This window comes from Bombyx mori, chromosome 27 (genome assembly GCF_030269925.1).
Source record: "Bombyx mori chromosome 27, ASM3026992v2".
NCBI classification, from domain to species: domain Eukaryota; kingdom Metazoa; phylum Arthropoda; class Insecta; order Lepidoptera; family Bombycidae; genus Bombyx; species Bombyx mori.
This window is the reverse complement of record NC_085133.1, coordinates 705,523-721,485: the sequence shown is the minus strand read 5'-3', so window position 1 is coordinate 721,485 and position 15,963 is coordinate 705,523. Positions and strand designations below refer to the sequence as shown.

The window sequence follows — 15,963 nt, the reverse complement described above, 5'->3', positions numbered from 1 at the left end:
GCCGAACCCGTCGCTTGCGACGAAGGGCTCGGCAGTCGGCGAGTAAATTAACCCATAGACACAGCCCACTAAGTTTCTCGTCGGATCTTCTCAGTGAGTCGCGTTTCCGAGCCGGTGGTAGATTTTGCAAAGCAGTGTTCTTGCTAGGGTCAGTGTTAGCAACACTCCCAGTTTGAGCCCCGAGAGCTTACCTACTACGTTAGGGCGAAGCTGAAATAGCCTCTCAAGGCTATCGGCATAGGTAGGAAAAAAGAAAAAAAAATTCAACTGGACTCAAGAATGGTGGCTAACGGTGTTGATATCTATGCTCCAATAACCAATTAATACCAGATGGACAGTTAGCTTATCCGTGCATCTAAGTATTTCTACTTGAGAATTGATTACCTGTGCAGCTGTAATCAGATTCTGTGTGGCATCAGCTACTTTTATTCCTTCTTTGTCCAGCTGCTCCCCAACATCACCACCCACGGTTTCGGATAATTGCTGAACCTTGCTCAGGAGTTGAGACGCCGAGGCGCACGCCTCCGATACGAGGTCCTTGATCTAATGATATCATTTATTTAATCAAATTAAAATCTGATCACGAACATATTAACACAGAAATTAATTAAACAAATTTAATTGTTACCCTGAGCACTTAATTGATGAAATAATTTGATTGACGAGTGTCTGAGTGAGTTTTGAGCATTTTTTTTATTGCTTAGTTGGGAGGACGAGCTCACAGCCAACCTGGTGTTAAGTGGTTACTGGAGCCCATAGACATCTACAATGTAAATGCCGCCACCCACCTTGAGATATAAGTTCTAAAGTCTCAAGCATAGTTACAACAGCTGCCCCACCCTTCAAACCGAAACGCATTACTGCTTCACGGCAGAAATAGGGCATACATGATTACTTAACTTTTTCTGTCATAATAGCAACTATGAGTTTTAGTGTGAAGGTTCGGACAAGCAATTACTATCGTAATTAAGGGTAACACAGCACTAATTAATTCTAGTTTACTTTGCTTAATCTCACAGAAGCATCATACCCTGTTCTCTTTATCCGGATTAAAATTGAAGTCAGTTCCGCATGCCAACTTTTCTGACGCCTCAGCGAATTGCACCGCACCTTCACTTGGGCTCTGTAGAAATAATATTTCACTCATGGGAATCTCGTATTGCGAGTTAAACAGTAATTCAATACACTTTGGCATCATATTACAGCGTTGACAATTTAACAGGAAAAAACCTTTCTTTTTGTTTCCCTTGTAGGCAAACCAGCATACGATCCACCTGATGGTGAATGGTTACCATAGCCCATAGACGTCAGCAATGCCAGGGGCAGAACCTATCTACTGCCTACCATTAAGCACTCCCCACAAGCCTCGTTCGAAGAAGGATATGTCATAGCGCTCGGGAAACACCGTGGAGGGGAGCTCATTCCAAAACTGGATGGTACGTGGCAGAAAAGATCTCTGGAACGCAGTGGTTCTAGGTAGTGTGGATGAACTTTTTTTTTTTTTTTTTTTTTTTTTTTATGATTGAAAGTTTACTGGTGGCCCGAAGGCCTTTCCAGTTTCACCAGGACAGGTGGGCGAGCAAAGGCTCAGCCAAGAGGGGTGGGATTTGCTAACAACTGCCCGAGCGCCTCCGAAGGAGACCTAACAACTCAAGAGCAATTGTTTCGCGAATGAATCTACTACCGGATCGGAATCGCGACCCGCTGAGAAGATCCGGCGAGAAACTCAGCGGGCTGATGCATGGGTTAGGTTGCACGTCGACCTCTTTGTCGAGTTCGACGAGTACGGTTACCGGGGTCCCTAAGCCTGCCCCTAGTATTAGAGCTGAAGGCATCTAATGCAAAGGTTATTGGATCTGATGGATCCGTAAGGACGTGTCTAGGGCGTCGACGGTGACTGGCTCCTGCATGATCAGGATTCGGGGAGTAGTCAGCGGCGGCAACGATAAGGCGATTATCATGACGCATAGCCTTATCGAAGTATCGTTCCGACGCTGACTTCATGTATTTCCGAATTGATTCGAGGCCCAGGTCGTCGTGTAGGTCAACGTTCCTCACGAACCACGGAGCCCCGACAGCTAACCTGCAAAAGCGGGATTGTAGGGATTGGAGGGTGTCTATGTGTGTGCGGGCCGCGTGAGCGAACACCACACTCGCGTAAGTCATGACGGGCCTTATGCAAGTTTTGTAAAGTGTCACCTTGTTCCGAAGGGACATTTTACTCCGCTTACAGATCATGGGGTAGAGTCTACCGAGAATAAACGCGGCACGGTCACGGACTGATTTTATATGCGGGCGGAATGTCATCGATGCATCCAGGGTAACGCCCAGGTACTTGACCTTCCTGGCCCAGGGTATGGGTTGTCTAAAGAGAGTAATCGGGGGTGTGAGATTCCTCCTCCTAATCCGGGAGGAAATCCGTGTGGAGCTTCCCCTCTGAAATAGCACCGCAGTACTTTTCGCTGGGTTGATGTCTATGCGCCATTTTCGGAACCACTGTCCTAGGGCTAGGGCTGCGCTCTGAAGCTTCTTCGCGATTAGGGACTTATTTCTACTAGAATAGTAAACAGTCGTGTCGTCGGCGAATAAAGCTAAATGGGTCGGCGGCGACCGGGGAATATCGTTGACGAATAAGCTAAATAGGAGGGGTGAGAGGACAGAGCCTTGCGGGACTCCAGCTGTGAGAGGTCGTGGGGAGGAGCGGGTTCCCTCGACTCGATATCGAAAAGAGCGGTTCGACAAGAAGTCCCGTATGATGAGCACGAGACTATCCGGCACGCCCATGTTGAATAGTTTGAAAATCAAACCATTGTGCCAGACTTTGTCGAACGCTTTTGCGACGTCGAAGAAGAGAGCTCCCGTGTATAACGGTTTTGGTCGATTAAGCCCCACAAGAATGTGCTCCGTGAGGCGGTGCACCTGTTGAACGCATGAGTGATTTGTACGGAATCCGAATTGTTCATCGATAAGAATGCCCTTGGATGAGACGAAGTCTCTGAGGCGTTTGTAGAGCAGACGCTCATACAGTTTGCCTAGAGACATGAGGAGGCTAATCGGGCGGTAGCTCGTCGGATGATTTTTTGGTTTACCGGGTTTATGTATGCCGATAACGTCCGCTTCTTTCCACACCGCGGGAAAGATACAGTTCGCCATAGCGGCATTGAAAATAGATGCCAACATCACGATGAGTTGGACGGGTAGAAGTTTAATAACGCGGTTGGATATACCGTCGGAACCGGGAGCCTTGCGAGGACGTAGGTCTTTGGTGGATGAACTCTGCTCTGGTGGCAGTGGTGGTGGTTTAGTGTCATGGTAAAAATGAGATGATGGGAAACTATGGCTACTAGAACCGTTCTCAAAACCAATGTACAGGATATATTCTTGAGATCAAAAGAGTAAGGTCATATGAGGCCGTCAGCACAAAAGTGGCCTATTCTAAATTTTTTCATATTCGTGGTCCTACTATATTGCAATTTATTTAAAACATAATAAATTTTGATGCAAAACCGGCCTATCCCTAGTTTCGCCCACAGATAGCAGATGGCTTTGTCAAAATTATTTTTACGCGTTTTGTTTTTACCTATGAGGCAGTGTAAAAGTAAATTCAGACCTCATTGTCTCCATGCTTACTATAGTAAGCTCAGGTAAGCCACTTTTGCGCTGATGGTGTCATGATGTGTGTATACTTATATATTATAGCATAGTATTAGCATAGCATTTAGTATATAACATTATTAATAGGTGTAATCTCGTATGTCCCCCTAATAAGGCGGACCATCCAGAAACATAGGCTTCTTCATAATTGTAAACTAGGATTAAGATGATAATTAAACATGGAATACACGCAAGAAGACGTTTTCTTTTTGTATTCTACTTGTATATAATATGTACTACCTGATTTTTTAAGTTATTAAAAGTAGTATAATGATCATTTTTGCAAACCAACCTTCCCTTGTTCGGCGCTCTCGCAAATGCTCCTGGAAGCGTCACACAGAGCTCTGATGCTGTCCAATAACGCTTTGCAATCTTCGGGACTTTTGTTCGAGCTTAACACTTTAGCGTCTGCACAATAAATAATAATAATAATAATAAGCCCATTTTATTTCCAAAAACAAAGAAAGAGGAAAAAAAAACACCTTATCAAATAAAAATTACAAAATTAAATATAAACTTGTGTTATTGGAACCCCATTCGGGTATAGGCCTCCTCCAGCTTACTCCACTCTTCCCTATCCTTGGCTTTGTTTCTCCATTCTTTTCCACTTTTCTGCACAATAAATACGGCTTTGGAATTACAATTTAATCTCTATTACTAGTGTTAACGCGTCTTGTGAGGCCGCACGCTTGTACTACAGCTCGTACTACTGCATCTACTACCACACGTACTACCTCTCATATTAATAATGGGTCCAGTCTGCCTATTATCTTTATATATAAAAATGAATTGCTGTTCGTTAGTCTCGCTAAAACTCGAGAACGGCTGGACCGATTTGGCTAATTTTGGTCTTGAATTCTTAGTGAAAGTCCAGAGACGGCTTAAATGGTAGATAAATATGAAAATGCTCGGAATTAAATAAAAATAACAATTTTGTTTTTCCTTTGATGTGTCCCCCGTCGGAGGGATTTCTTTTGTTTGATTTAAGTTTATTTTATACAAAACTAGCTGACCCGGCCAACTTTGTTCCGCTTTAGAGGCAATAAATAAGCAGACTTTTGATTTTATCAAGGTTTTTTTTTTTTTTTTACTGTTTTCACGACCCTTAGTAATGAGGAAACGACAGAGAAGAAGAAGAAGAAGAAGAAATTTTTTATTTGGATAATTAATGTAAATTAAAAAAGCAAGCATTTTAATGATTCTTTATTGGCCATGTATTTTTGTTGTTATTATTATTATCTTCAGTCCCTTCACTCGCAATGTCTCGAATTCTAGTTGCATTACGGCTTCGTCGGGAAAGATTTGATCGTGTTGGTTCCGGCATGGCTTTCATAATGATTACCCATCTCGGCACAAAAGCTAATATTATAAACTCGAAACTAACACATCAACCGGTGAACTTTAAAATTCTACTATAATTAACCATAGATTATACACTTAATATATTCGAGTAATTAACCATAGAATACATCATTACGTTTAGCTGTCAGTTGCGTTTTGTTATTCCATATCAGTTGCGTTTTGCTATACCACCTTTTTTGTCACGTCCCACGGGAACGTGATGAAAAGTATACTATGTCCTTCTCCTGGTTCTAAGCTACCTCCCCACCAATTTTCGCCCTAATCAGTTCAGCCGTTCTTGAGTTATAAATGGTGTAACTAACACGACTTTCTTTTATATATATAGATTTAGGTCTTTTATTTATCGATTGAGGCACTACGAAATCTGCCGGGTCAGCTAGTCATTAATAAAAGACAGACAATGATTAAGGCCTGACGATAATCATACTTATCTCGACCTGCCAAACTCTTAAGGAACACTACTTATGAATTTATCCCCCATTTAAGTAAAGAAGTTCACAGTCCACACGTTGATAAAAGGTTACCGGAGAGAAAAAGTACAGCGGTTTACCCGCCTTACACTGAAACGCACTACTGCTTCTCGCCAGAAATAGGCAGGGTGTATCTACCCGTGCGGGCACATTCTGCGAAATAACCGAAAAGGCAAATAACATTTACAACATTAAGCTACCTTCTTTGTAAAATCCAAATTCTCACTTCTCAAAACTCACTTTTAATTCAACGCCCTAAATCGAGCTTACCAATGATAAATAAATAAAAATAAAAAGCCTCTTATTTCTTGCTTTGACATGGTACAGTTTCAAAGAAAAAACAATGTGCATGCAGAATTTATCACTGGTTCAATTTATACTTTTCTTATGTAATATTTATAGTTAGCAAGAACCCTCTCTCAATGAAAAATAAAGGCCTCCTCCAGAGATGACCTGTATTCTCTATTCTGTGCCGCTTGCGGCCATTGAATGCCTACTAATTTTATGATGTCGTCTGCCCTGCGTGCGTTTGATCTTCCTGTTTTTCTCTGTCCTAGTGAACCTACTCATGCTTACCAATAATAATACACCTATTTCTTCAACATTGTGTTACAACTGTACAAAAGTCACCCGTTGCACATGCCAACAACAAAGTCAAAGCTTCTCCTTCGCCTTCCACCGAAACGCGTTACTGCTTCCCCCCAGAAATAGCTGGGGTGGCGGTATCTACACGTGCCTCTAATACGCCATACCACTAATAAATCTGTTAAATAATTAAATTTTAATTTTACCGTATACAACTTGCGGCAGTAGCTCGCTGATTGTGCCAACAGCTAAATCAGCTGTAGCGTAATCCGGATTATCGCGATCTGTTCAAAATAAAATTGATGTAGTACAAACAATCAAATAACAACTTTAAGATGAACTTAAAACAAGACTGCACTTAAGATAAAACTCTCATAATGACCTATAGAGTTGCGGTCGGGATTTGCCTTTAGAACCAAGATTGCCAATTCGGATCGGAGAATGTGATCGATTAAGTTATGTTAGTTATTGTTACACCGATAAGAGTAACGCCATCTATCGCCGAATAGTCGAACGAATGTCGAAGGATCTAGTAGCATCTAGAACGCTCGAGAATCGCCATCTATTGTCAGTTAGCGGAAACACATAATACTCGACTTGTGTGGAATATTCTCGATAATTCTAGGGATGTGGTATCGGCTATCGGTTTTAAGTTGTATTTTGGTGGAACATTTATTTATCCCGATCCCCAGCGCGTAGTATTATCAAATCAATAGAAAATACGTTTGTACCTTTCTTTATTGTTTAGATAGTTGAACAAAACTACAGCCTAGTGTAAAATACTAACCGACACTTATAGACATGACAAAGTGAATGCCAAACTACCTTGAGATATAAGGTCGAAGTTTCTAATATAATGATTACCTATCCCATCCATCAGACAATAAAGCATGACCACTTTGCAGAAGAAATAGATAAGTTAATGATACCTAGCCAATACAACCCGTAAAAAGCCGATTGGTCCCGGTTCCCGGTACACTGGTATAGTACTCAGAGAACGCTATTTCTCGTTCTCCGCTGAATCGGTTAGTACTCTTCTTTTACGGACATGGAAAGAGATAGGGTGGTGCTATTTCACACTAAACAGCCGAAATGTATACCTGATGTGGAAGAAATGAGAGCAGCAATCGCGGCGTTTAGTTGCGCCAACTTATCCGCTAGGCCGCTTTGCAATCTCGCTGCATCTTCTTCTCTCATTAACTGGCATATAGCTGGCTAAGCAGTAATTGGTTGGTTAAACAAAGGCCTATGAGAATGCAACACAGCAGACGTCATGTGCAATAGTGAATAGAAACGATAACTGATGATTCACTTCTGAGTAGTATAGTACGTTTTTTTAGCGACCCACTAAGAAGAGCCGGCAAGAAACTCAGTGGGCTGTGTCTAAGGGTTAATTTACTCGTCGCGCCCTTCGTCGCAAGCGACGGGTTCGACGAGAACGATGACCGGTAGTATCAGAAGTACATGCGGGTACTTCTAAGCTCCGAATACTTTACAAGCTCAATAGTAATAATAATACTGACTCCAAACGAGAATCGAATCTGGACCCTGTGATAAATATCTTAAAGAGACAATATACTTCTGATGCAGTTAATTTTTTTCTTCTTTTATTGCCCTTGTAGGCAGACGAGCCTATGGCCCACCCGATGGTGAGTGGTTACCGTCGCCATGGGCTTCAGCAATGCCATGGGCGGAGCCAAGCCGCTGCCTACCAGTTAAGTTACCTAAGTTAAGGGACTAACCTCGTTTAACTCATTCCTGGCATCCTCCAAGTTCTTCTTAGCTTGTGCTGCACTGTTGATGAACTTCAATCTTCTTAACTCACGCTGTTTCTGATCATCTCCGGTATCGGAACTCTCGCTGTCGCCTAAAAAACGAATACTCTTTCATTCATCTTTGCCTCTCTCACGGTCTCAAAGCCCATCTGGTGTTAAGTGATTACTGTAGCCCATAGACTTCAATAGCGTAAATGACGCCACTCACCTTGAGACGCGAGTTCTAAGTCTCAGTTTTACAGTACAACAATTGCCCTAACCTTCAAAACTTAACGCATTACTGCTTCACGAAAGAAACAGGGTGGTGGTGCCTAGGCAGGTTATTTATTACCTATAGGCTATATTACCCTACCACGATCAACAAATGTGATGGCACTTGTGAAAAGGCGAGTTCAGTAAGCAACTAGGGTGAATTTTTTTTTTTTAATTGGTATAAAAAGACAGATGACATGTCGTTTTATTTTTTATCCATAAGTCCATACATATCACAAATGACAATAAAACTTAGGAGGATCTCTTAGAAGATGTTGCAAGCTCCACCACTGCATCGTGGAAAAGGAAAATAATTAATGCACAGATTTGATCTCAAAAACCGTCTTACCTAAAGATCCGACAGCATTCTTCAGAGCGTCCAAAGCTCGCGCTATTAACAACGAGTTGTGCTTCAGGGCCTCTCTATGATGATTTCTACTCGGGTCCTCCACTAACGGTTTCCAGACCAGGGCCAAATGCTGCACTGACGATGAAAGGGCTTCGGAAGCGGCCATTAGAGCACTTCGACAGTGTGGTTCGTGAAGTGACGGGGCAGTCAGCTAACAAGGAAGTAAGTATTAAAATAATCAATCAAAAAATTTGCGAGCTTATTCGGGTAGGTCTATCTGGCTTTACTTGGCACGAATGATTCCATGCATTTCAATGGGTATGTGGCGTTTAAGAACGCACCTTTTTTATGATGCGTAAGCCAGAACGCACGAGAGGTGGGAAAAAGAAGATAGTCTGTGACACGGGACCTTTTTACCGCCGAAAATTTAAAACGTAATATAAAATATAATGTGTATAATAACTAATATAATATAATAACTTAGAATTATTTCTGCCGCTACAACAATAAAACTCCTATTGTTTCAACTGTGGTGTTAATTACATATAACACGATTTTACGGCGAAATAAAGAAGGGACTCTGTATGGATTCCCTCAGGTATTTTGGTATTACTGCGGTAATTCCGATACAGTCGGGTCTTGAAACTCGGGTTAGTGGTGATATTCAGGTTCTGGACCAACTAATGCTGGATACCAGCCGTTCTGCGTCGTAAAACACTCTTCGGTCTATTTTAGTATCATAGAAGAGATACTAAGAGACGAGGAGACTGTAGATGTACCAAGGGATTCGCTTAGCCCGAAACCATAACTATGATTGATGGTCTAGTTATAGTGCTTAGTGACTTAAGTATAAAGAATCGCTTAATGTGTGACATGGGAACTGGATTCGACTCTCATTCGAAGTTATTTATTACTTAGTTGCTTGGACGAGCTCACGGCCCACCTCGTGTTAAGTGGTTACCAGAGCCCATAGTCAATTACGACGTCAATGCCGTCACCTACCTCGAGACATAAGTTTTAAGTCACAGTTTTAACAGTATAACGGCTGCCCCACCCTTCAAACCGAAACGCATTACTGCTTCACGGCAGAAAAAGGCAGAGTGGTGGTACCTATCCGTGCGGACTCAAGATGTCCTATCACCAGTAAAAAGGCTTTCAGTGCATACAACGTATCCTAGCTTGAACATAGTGTTCTGGAGGTTTATGACAAAAGGATAGCTTTTCCACCGAACGGGTGATATTGCTCGGTAGACCGACGGTCCAAATGTTATTGTTCGGAACTTGTATATATGCAAGCTTATCTTGAAAATGTCATAAGCGATATTCAGGCATCTGTCAAATATCTTGTGTTCTGTGAGATGAGAGTGTGTTTAATTTTTAAGAACCAGTGATTTCTTAGCTACCAGCATAAGGGGAATGACAGCAAAACCCAGAATACCTGAGCACACGCGAGCAGGTCCCTCGCGCAATAAGCTACTCTGGACTTAGCGTCAACAACTTCCTTCGATGCCGAACTATCGTTGTCAGGAACTTCACCGAGGAGTTTGTCCACAGTGTCCAACAAGTTCGAAGATTTATCTCCAACATTTTTGGATAAATCTATGATCTGTAAAGGAAGGTATGTTAGAATGAAATCAAATAGAAAACCATTTATCCGAATCAGGATTGCAATCATTCAACGAAGACCTCGTACAGTTCTGACCCCTTTATTTTCTTGGAAGGTACACTATCTTTACACAGGTAATGTATCTTCGGGACTGATGAGCAACGCCCTAAATTCCAGAGTGTGCTAGAGACCGAACTAGTTTCATTACGTCACATATCTCTTCTTTTTCTTCACCGTATCCCACTAGTTAGGGTCGGCACAGCTAATTTTTCTCTTCCATTCTCTTCTATCAGCCGTCAACTCAACACTCACTCCTCTCTCTCTCATATCGTCATTCACACACTACATCCATATCTTCTTCGGTCGACCTCTCCCCCCCCCTACCTTGCACTAAGATTTCCATACGTCTCCTAGTCACATGCATCTTCTCTCTACGCATCACATGTCCACACCACGCTAACCATCCGCTCTGAGGTATGATTTCAGACGAAGAAGATACAATTTTGTAATATCATACCACCCGTAACGGAAGTAAAATATAATTATTATGTACAATAATTATGTAGGTAAAGCTACACTTATAAATAGAAAAGCTGTGTTAGCTCACCGCCAGTTGGCAGAGTTCCCAGAAGGCTGGCATCATTTCCACGCTGGATAGCAATGCTAATTCTTTGTGCAAAACACGTACCGGCCTTCTGGTCTCCTGAGGCCTCAAATAGTTTTTTTAAGGTCCTTAAAAAAGCTTTCAGCTGATCTCTCTTCGTGTTATTTCATACCGTGAAGAAAATATACACGTCCGCTCTTTAATTTGTTAATTTGCGGGGCTGCTGTCACTCTTCCTCTGATATACTCATTACTCACTCATTAGTCACATATAGAACACAGCAATGCTCTGCTCACCTCAACCTCTTTGTCCATATTACCACCGCGACCAAGGGCACACAATAGCTTCCTGGAGACATCGGCGTAGCCGTTACAGGCCTCCTGCATTTTCTATAAGAAAAAAATAATGCAATACTTTTTAGAGGTACGATCCACCTCTAAATAACTGTGGGAGCTTATAGTTACTATAGACGCAGACCTTTTTTTTTAAACGAGAAAACCACCGTCTGATACATATATCGATATCTTAATTACATTGTATTTTATAGCCAAAGTCACCCTTGATATCGAGCAGTTTCGCAGAAGAACTAGATCGGTAGAAATGAACCTTCCTGGTTCAGAGACCAATGTAGCAATTGACCATCTAATCAATATTAAACTGTGCTATTCGAATTGTTTTTAATGGTGGTAGGACCTCTTCTGAGTCCGCACGGGTAGGTATCACCACTCTGCTTATTTCTGCCGTGAAGCAGTAATCCGTTTCGGTTTGAAGAACGGGGCAGCCGTTGTAACTATACTGAGACCTTAGAACTCATATCTCAAGATGGGTGGCGGCGTTTACATTGTAGATGTCTATGGGCTCCAGGTTGGCTGTGAGCTCTTCCACCCATCTAAGCAATAAAATTAAAAAAGTACATGTATAGTGATCGTTTGGTACCACAATATTTTGGAATCTTTCACCGTTCGTCTTCTTTCAATCCTTTGCTCATTTGTAATGATTGTTTTACACGATAATTCATGATGTTACTAAACAGTAGGCAGCGGCTTGGCTCTGCCCCTGGTATTGCTGAAGTCTATGGGCGACAGTAATCACTCACCATGAGGTGAGCCGTATGCTCGTCTACCTACAGGGGCAATAAAAAAAAAAAACAAAAGCGATATCTAGTAATACTTACCTCGTGATCATCGGGTCCTGTAAACGTACATAGCCTTGAGGTCATAGAGCACAGTGAATTTATATCCTTGACCACTCCTTCTGCTGCCTCATTATCCTTCATGGATTTCCAAGCGAGAGAATCTGCATACAAGCGTTCTGAGTTATGAACCCGTTTATATCGAAGCTAAAGTCAATACTATTGATCTGCTTACCTTTAGCTATCTCTGGTACGAGTTCTCTGATCATATTCAAGGAGTTAATGGCCGCTTGGTAATCGACCATTTGTGGGTCTGAAAATAAATAGGTATTTGTAAGGTTTGTTGTAAAATAATTAAAATAAAATTTATCATGTTAAAGTTGAGGCAATTTTCGGATTGCCAAATAGCAACACTGTTGGTGGTAGCAACGCCAGTAGTGGGGTCGTGAGATAATAAAAAAGGTGGTAGTCTGAAAAACTGGACAGAAATCAGTGTATTCGGTAGTGAGCAGATGTCTAAAGATTGTAAAAGTGGAGTTTCAAATAAAGCAATACAGAATTAAGTAAACTATAGCAATCTGTGTATTATTCCCTGACTGTTGGAAGTGGAGTTCTACATATTACATTATTACGTTAATTATTACAGTATAGAAGAAATCCAGTTAAACCCTAATCCGCGCTAATGACATTTACAAAATAAACATGCAAAAAGGCAAATTTCTTAATGATTTTTCTATTTATCGTTATATGACTGATTGATGACTTTGGTCAACCGCAGCCTTCCAATCATCATCAACGTCGACATACCACAAACCGAAGCTTTTTAAAACTGAATCAACTTCATTTTCATTTATAGCACACAAAACCACTTCACTTCAGCAAAGAGCTTACACCAGGAATGTCGAATATACCCGCCATCTCTAGTGGTAGGTAGCCAGGTAAGTTTTTTTTTATTGCTTTGTTAAATGGATAAGCTCACCGCCCCCTGGTGTTACTGGTGGTAGGACCTCTTGTGAGTCCGCACTGGTAAGTACCACCGCCCCGCCTATTTCTGCCGTGAAGCAGTAATGCGTTTCGGTTTGATGGGTGGGGTAGCCATTGTGACTATAATGAGACCTTAGAACTATATCTCAAGGTGTGTGGCGCATTTACGTTGTAGATGTCTATGGGCTCCAGTAACCACTTAACACCAGGTGGGCTGTGAGCTCGTCCACACATCTAAGCAATAAAAAAAAATAAAAAAAGTTGTGAACGGAATTCATACACATCAACAAGGTAATACAACGTAAATGCCGCTATTCACCTTGAGACATGAGTTCTAAGGTCTCAAATTGTAACATCACAATGTCTCCCCTTCAAACCAAAACGCGCTACTGCTCCACGGCAGAAAAAGGCAGGGTGGTGGTACCCCCCTGTAGGTAGCGGCCTCCCCCCGGTGAAGGTCAAGGGGCGACCTGAGGGGGTGAGGCCGCGCGGCGCGCTACCAGCACTCTAGCGCGCTGCCGTGGAGTGAATAGAGCGACCGGTCGACGGTGTATGGCGTCCCGACCCGGCAGGCTGGTTCTGGTCCAGCGGGGTATTCCGGGACACCAGCGGCACCGTCTGGGCGGCCCGACGGGCTGCCGTACCGAGACGGCCGACGTTTCAGAGCCTTCGATTCGCCTCGAAGGCTCCGTCGGCTGGGCGTCCTTGGGGTGAGCCGCGCCGTCTGGTTGTAGTGTTGACCGCGGTAGCCCCCCTACCTCATCCGGGTTCTGACCTCGGAGGGGATCGGACGTCGGGTGTAAGAGTCCAGGGGAGTCGTTTATTGGGTGGGCCCTAAAATCCTTGGGCCCGCGGTCTGCTCATAACACCATGCAGATCGTTGAGTCTCACATACCCCGCGCGCCCCTTTTGCGCGGGGACCTCGTAGGAGGTTCGGCCCTCCACACGAAAAAAAAAAAAAAAAAAAGTGTGGTGGTACCTACCCGTGCAGAATCATACGAGGTCCTACCACCAGTAATTATGCAAATTATAATTTTGCGTGTTTGATTTTTATTACACGATGTTATTCCTTCAGTGAAAGTAAATCGTGAACATTTGTTGAGTACGTATTTCATTAGAAAAATTGGTACCCGCCTGCGGGATTCGAACACCGGTGGTTCTGTCGCTTAATAGGAATCCACCAAGCATCTTATCCTTTAGGCCACGACGACTTTGAATTAAGCTTATTCTAAAGTAATCGTAGTTATGTATAACACATTTAAAGCTTCAAACAATGTCAATAAAAACTAATCGACCAACCTGCATGAGCCATCAAGTACAACGCGACAGCAGCACTGAGCTTCCTTACATTCTCCGATGTAGACTCCTGCAATTGCGCCTGTTGGACGGGCGTTAACTCTAGATCGCCACATTCCTGGAAAAACTCATATTTTAATAACTAGCGACCCGTCCCCGCTTCGCTTAGGGAACTGTAATTTATTATTGATACCAGTATTTCTCCACTATTTAATGGATGTTGTTATACATATAAACCTTCCTCTTCAATCACTCTATCTATTAAAAAAAAACGAATCAAAATCCGTTGCGTAGTTTTAAAGATTTAAGCATACATAGGGATATAGGGACAGAGAAACGGTTTTGTTTTATACTATGTAGTGAAGTGGTCTCTGACCAAGAAAACTGGACTATTACGTAAAAGCAATAAAACAATGACATTAGCAATAAACGCGAGATTGTTAAAAGAGTTTATACCATATTTATAGTAATTAAAGTCACAGTTGGACACACTAGTTGGATAAGTTAAGAATATTTAGCTTAAAAGATAATTCGTTGTCAACTCATTAAGTGTATTACTTGATGAGTTGAATAGACTAATATTTTTTTTAGGAAGGTAGAATGGCCTTGGTGTCTTTCCCGTTTCACCAGAATACGTGGACGAGCAAGAGCTCAGCCAGGAGGGAGATAGTAATAATCAGGATCTGACAATCTGTTCTGATCTGCTATATAATAACATTAAAACTCCGATCTCATGTCCAAAATACGTCGTTAATCAAATGAGAAAAAGAGTCCTCAAACAACTAATTCCCTGTGGCTCTGCTGATTTCTATGAGTAACCAGCTACGATCAGATGAATCGTATTTTCTTCGTCGATCTTCGTCTTTGAGGTCAATAAGCAGACGACTCTTCCCTTGAATTTTTTTACCTGATCTAATTTTGCACAGGATAAAATCGACAAAAACGTTCTATCCTTCGTGGTTGGGTATGGATTCTGTAATCATATTTAACCGCCCCGCTCGATCATTACCTACGTCCGATACCGATTGGCTCAAAATTCAAATAGACCAGATTAGTTGTGATCCCTTCCTGAGAGAGGACGGTTAGCGTGGTATGGACATGTGATGCGTAGAGAGAAAATGCATGTGACTAGGGATATATGGAAATGGTAGTGCAAGGTAGAGGGGGAAGAGGTCGACCGAAGAAGACATGGATGGTGTGTGTGAATGACTATGAGAGAGAGAGGAGTGAGTGTTGAGATGACGGCTGATAGAAGAGAATGGAAGAACAAAATTAGCTGCCGACCCTAACTAGTGGGATAATGTGGAGAAAAAAAGAAGAGAATTGGAATCCCTTCTAAGCATCATCTTCATAATTGTTCTGAGGACTTTTCGAAATCTAATGATACCAACCTTAGCGATATCGTTTTGCGCTGCGTTCAAAGCGTGAAGCGTGGTCGTGGCGGCCGCGATGAAAGACGCCCTCCGTAATGTTTTGTCCATCTTCTCGTCAGCTATGAAACTCTTGCGCGACCTCTGCCAATTTGAAACGATAAACTTCATTATGTTACCATATTGGTAGCGACTCAACTTCTAGTATGGCTGTTCAGAACCTCTACATTAGTTTACTAGTTGTCTGAAAACAATTTTATTTTTTAGTATAGCTCAAAGTATGAAGACTGAAGTGGAAATGAATTTTTTCTTATTGCCCTTGTAAGCAGATGAGCATACGGCCCACCTGATAGTGGTTACCGTCGCCCATGGACTTCTGCAATGTCACGGGCAGAGCCAAGCCGCTGCCTATCATCAAGTTTTTTTTTATTGCTTAGATGGGTGGACGAGCTCACAGCCCACCTGGCATTAAGTGGTCACTGAAGCCCATAGACATCTACAACGTAAATGCGCCACCCACCTTG

At 42.4% G+C, this 15,963-nt stretch overlaps 1 protein-coding gene across 3 annotated transcripts in view; it reads right to left on the bottom strand.

The window, feature by feature from the left end:
- The window catches only part of LOC101735325 (talin-2), a 108,505-nt gene that overhangs the window by 60,368 nt on the left and 32,174 nt on the right, over positions 1-15,963 (bottom strand). For all 3 annotated transcript variants that reach the window (XM_062676408.1, XM_038020977.2, XM_038020978.2), the window contains exons 17-29: positions 15,461-15,583; positions 14,073-14,187; positions 12,025-12,102; positions 11,832-11,953; positions 10,954-11,046; positions 9,886-10,053; positions 8,448-8,658; positions 7,814-7,938; positions 7,172-7,286; positions 6,278-6,355; positions 3,947-4,062; positions 1,031-1,123; positions 385-543 (exon numbers count right to left, since the gene is read on the bottom strand). In XM_062676408.1, the coding sequence (XP_062532392.1) occupies positions 385-543; positions 1,031-1,123; positions 3,947-4,062; positions 6,278-6,355; positions 7,172-7,286; positions 7,814-7,938; positions 8,448-8,658; positions 9,886-10,053; positions 10,954-11,046; positions 11,832-11,953; positions 12,025-12,102; positions 14,073-14,187; positions 15,461-15,583 (1,596 nt within the window). The remainder of the gene's footprint in view (positions 1-384; positions 544-1,030; positions 1,124-3,946; positions 4,063-6,277; positions 6,356-7,171; positions 7,287-7,813; positions 7,939-8,447; positions 8,659-9,885; positions 10,054-10,953; positions 11,047-11,831; positions 11,954-12,024; positions 12,103-14,072; positions 14,188-15,460; positions 15,584-15,963) is intronic.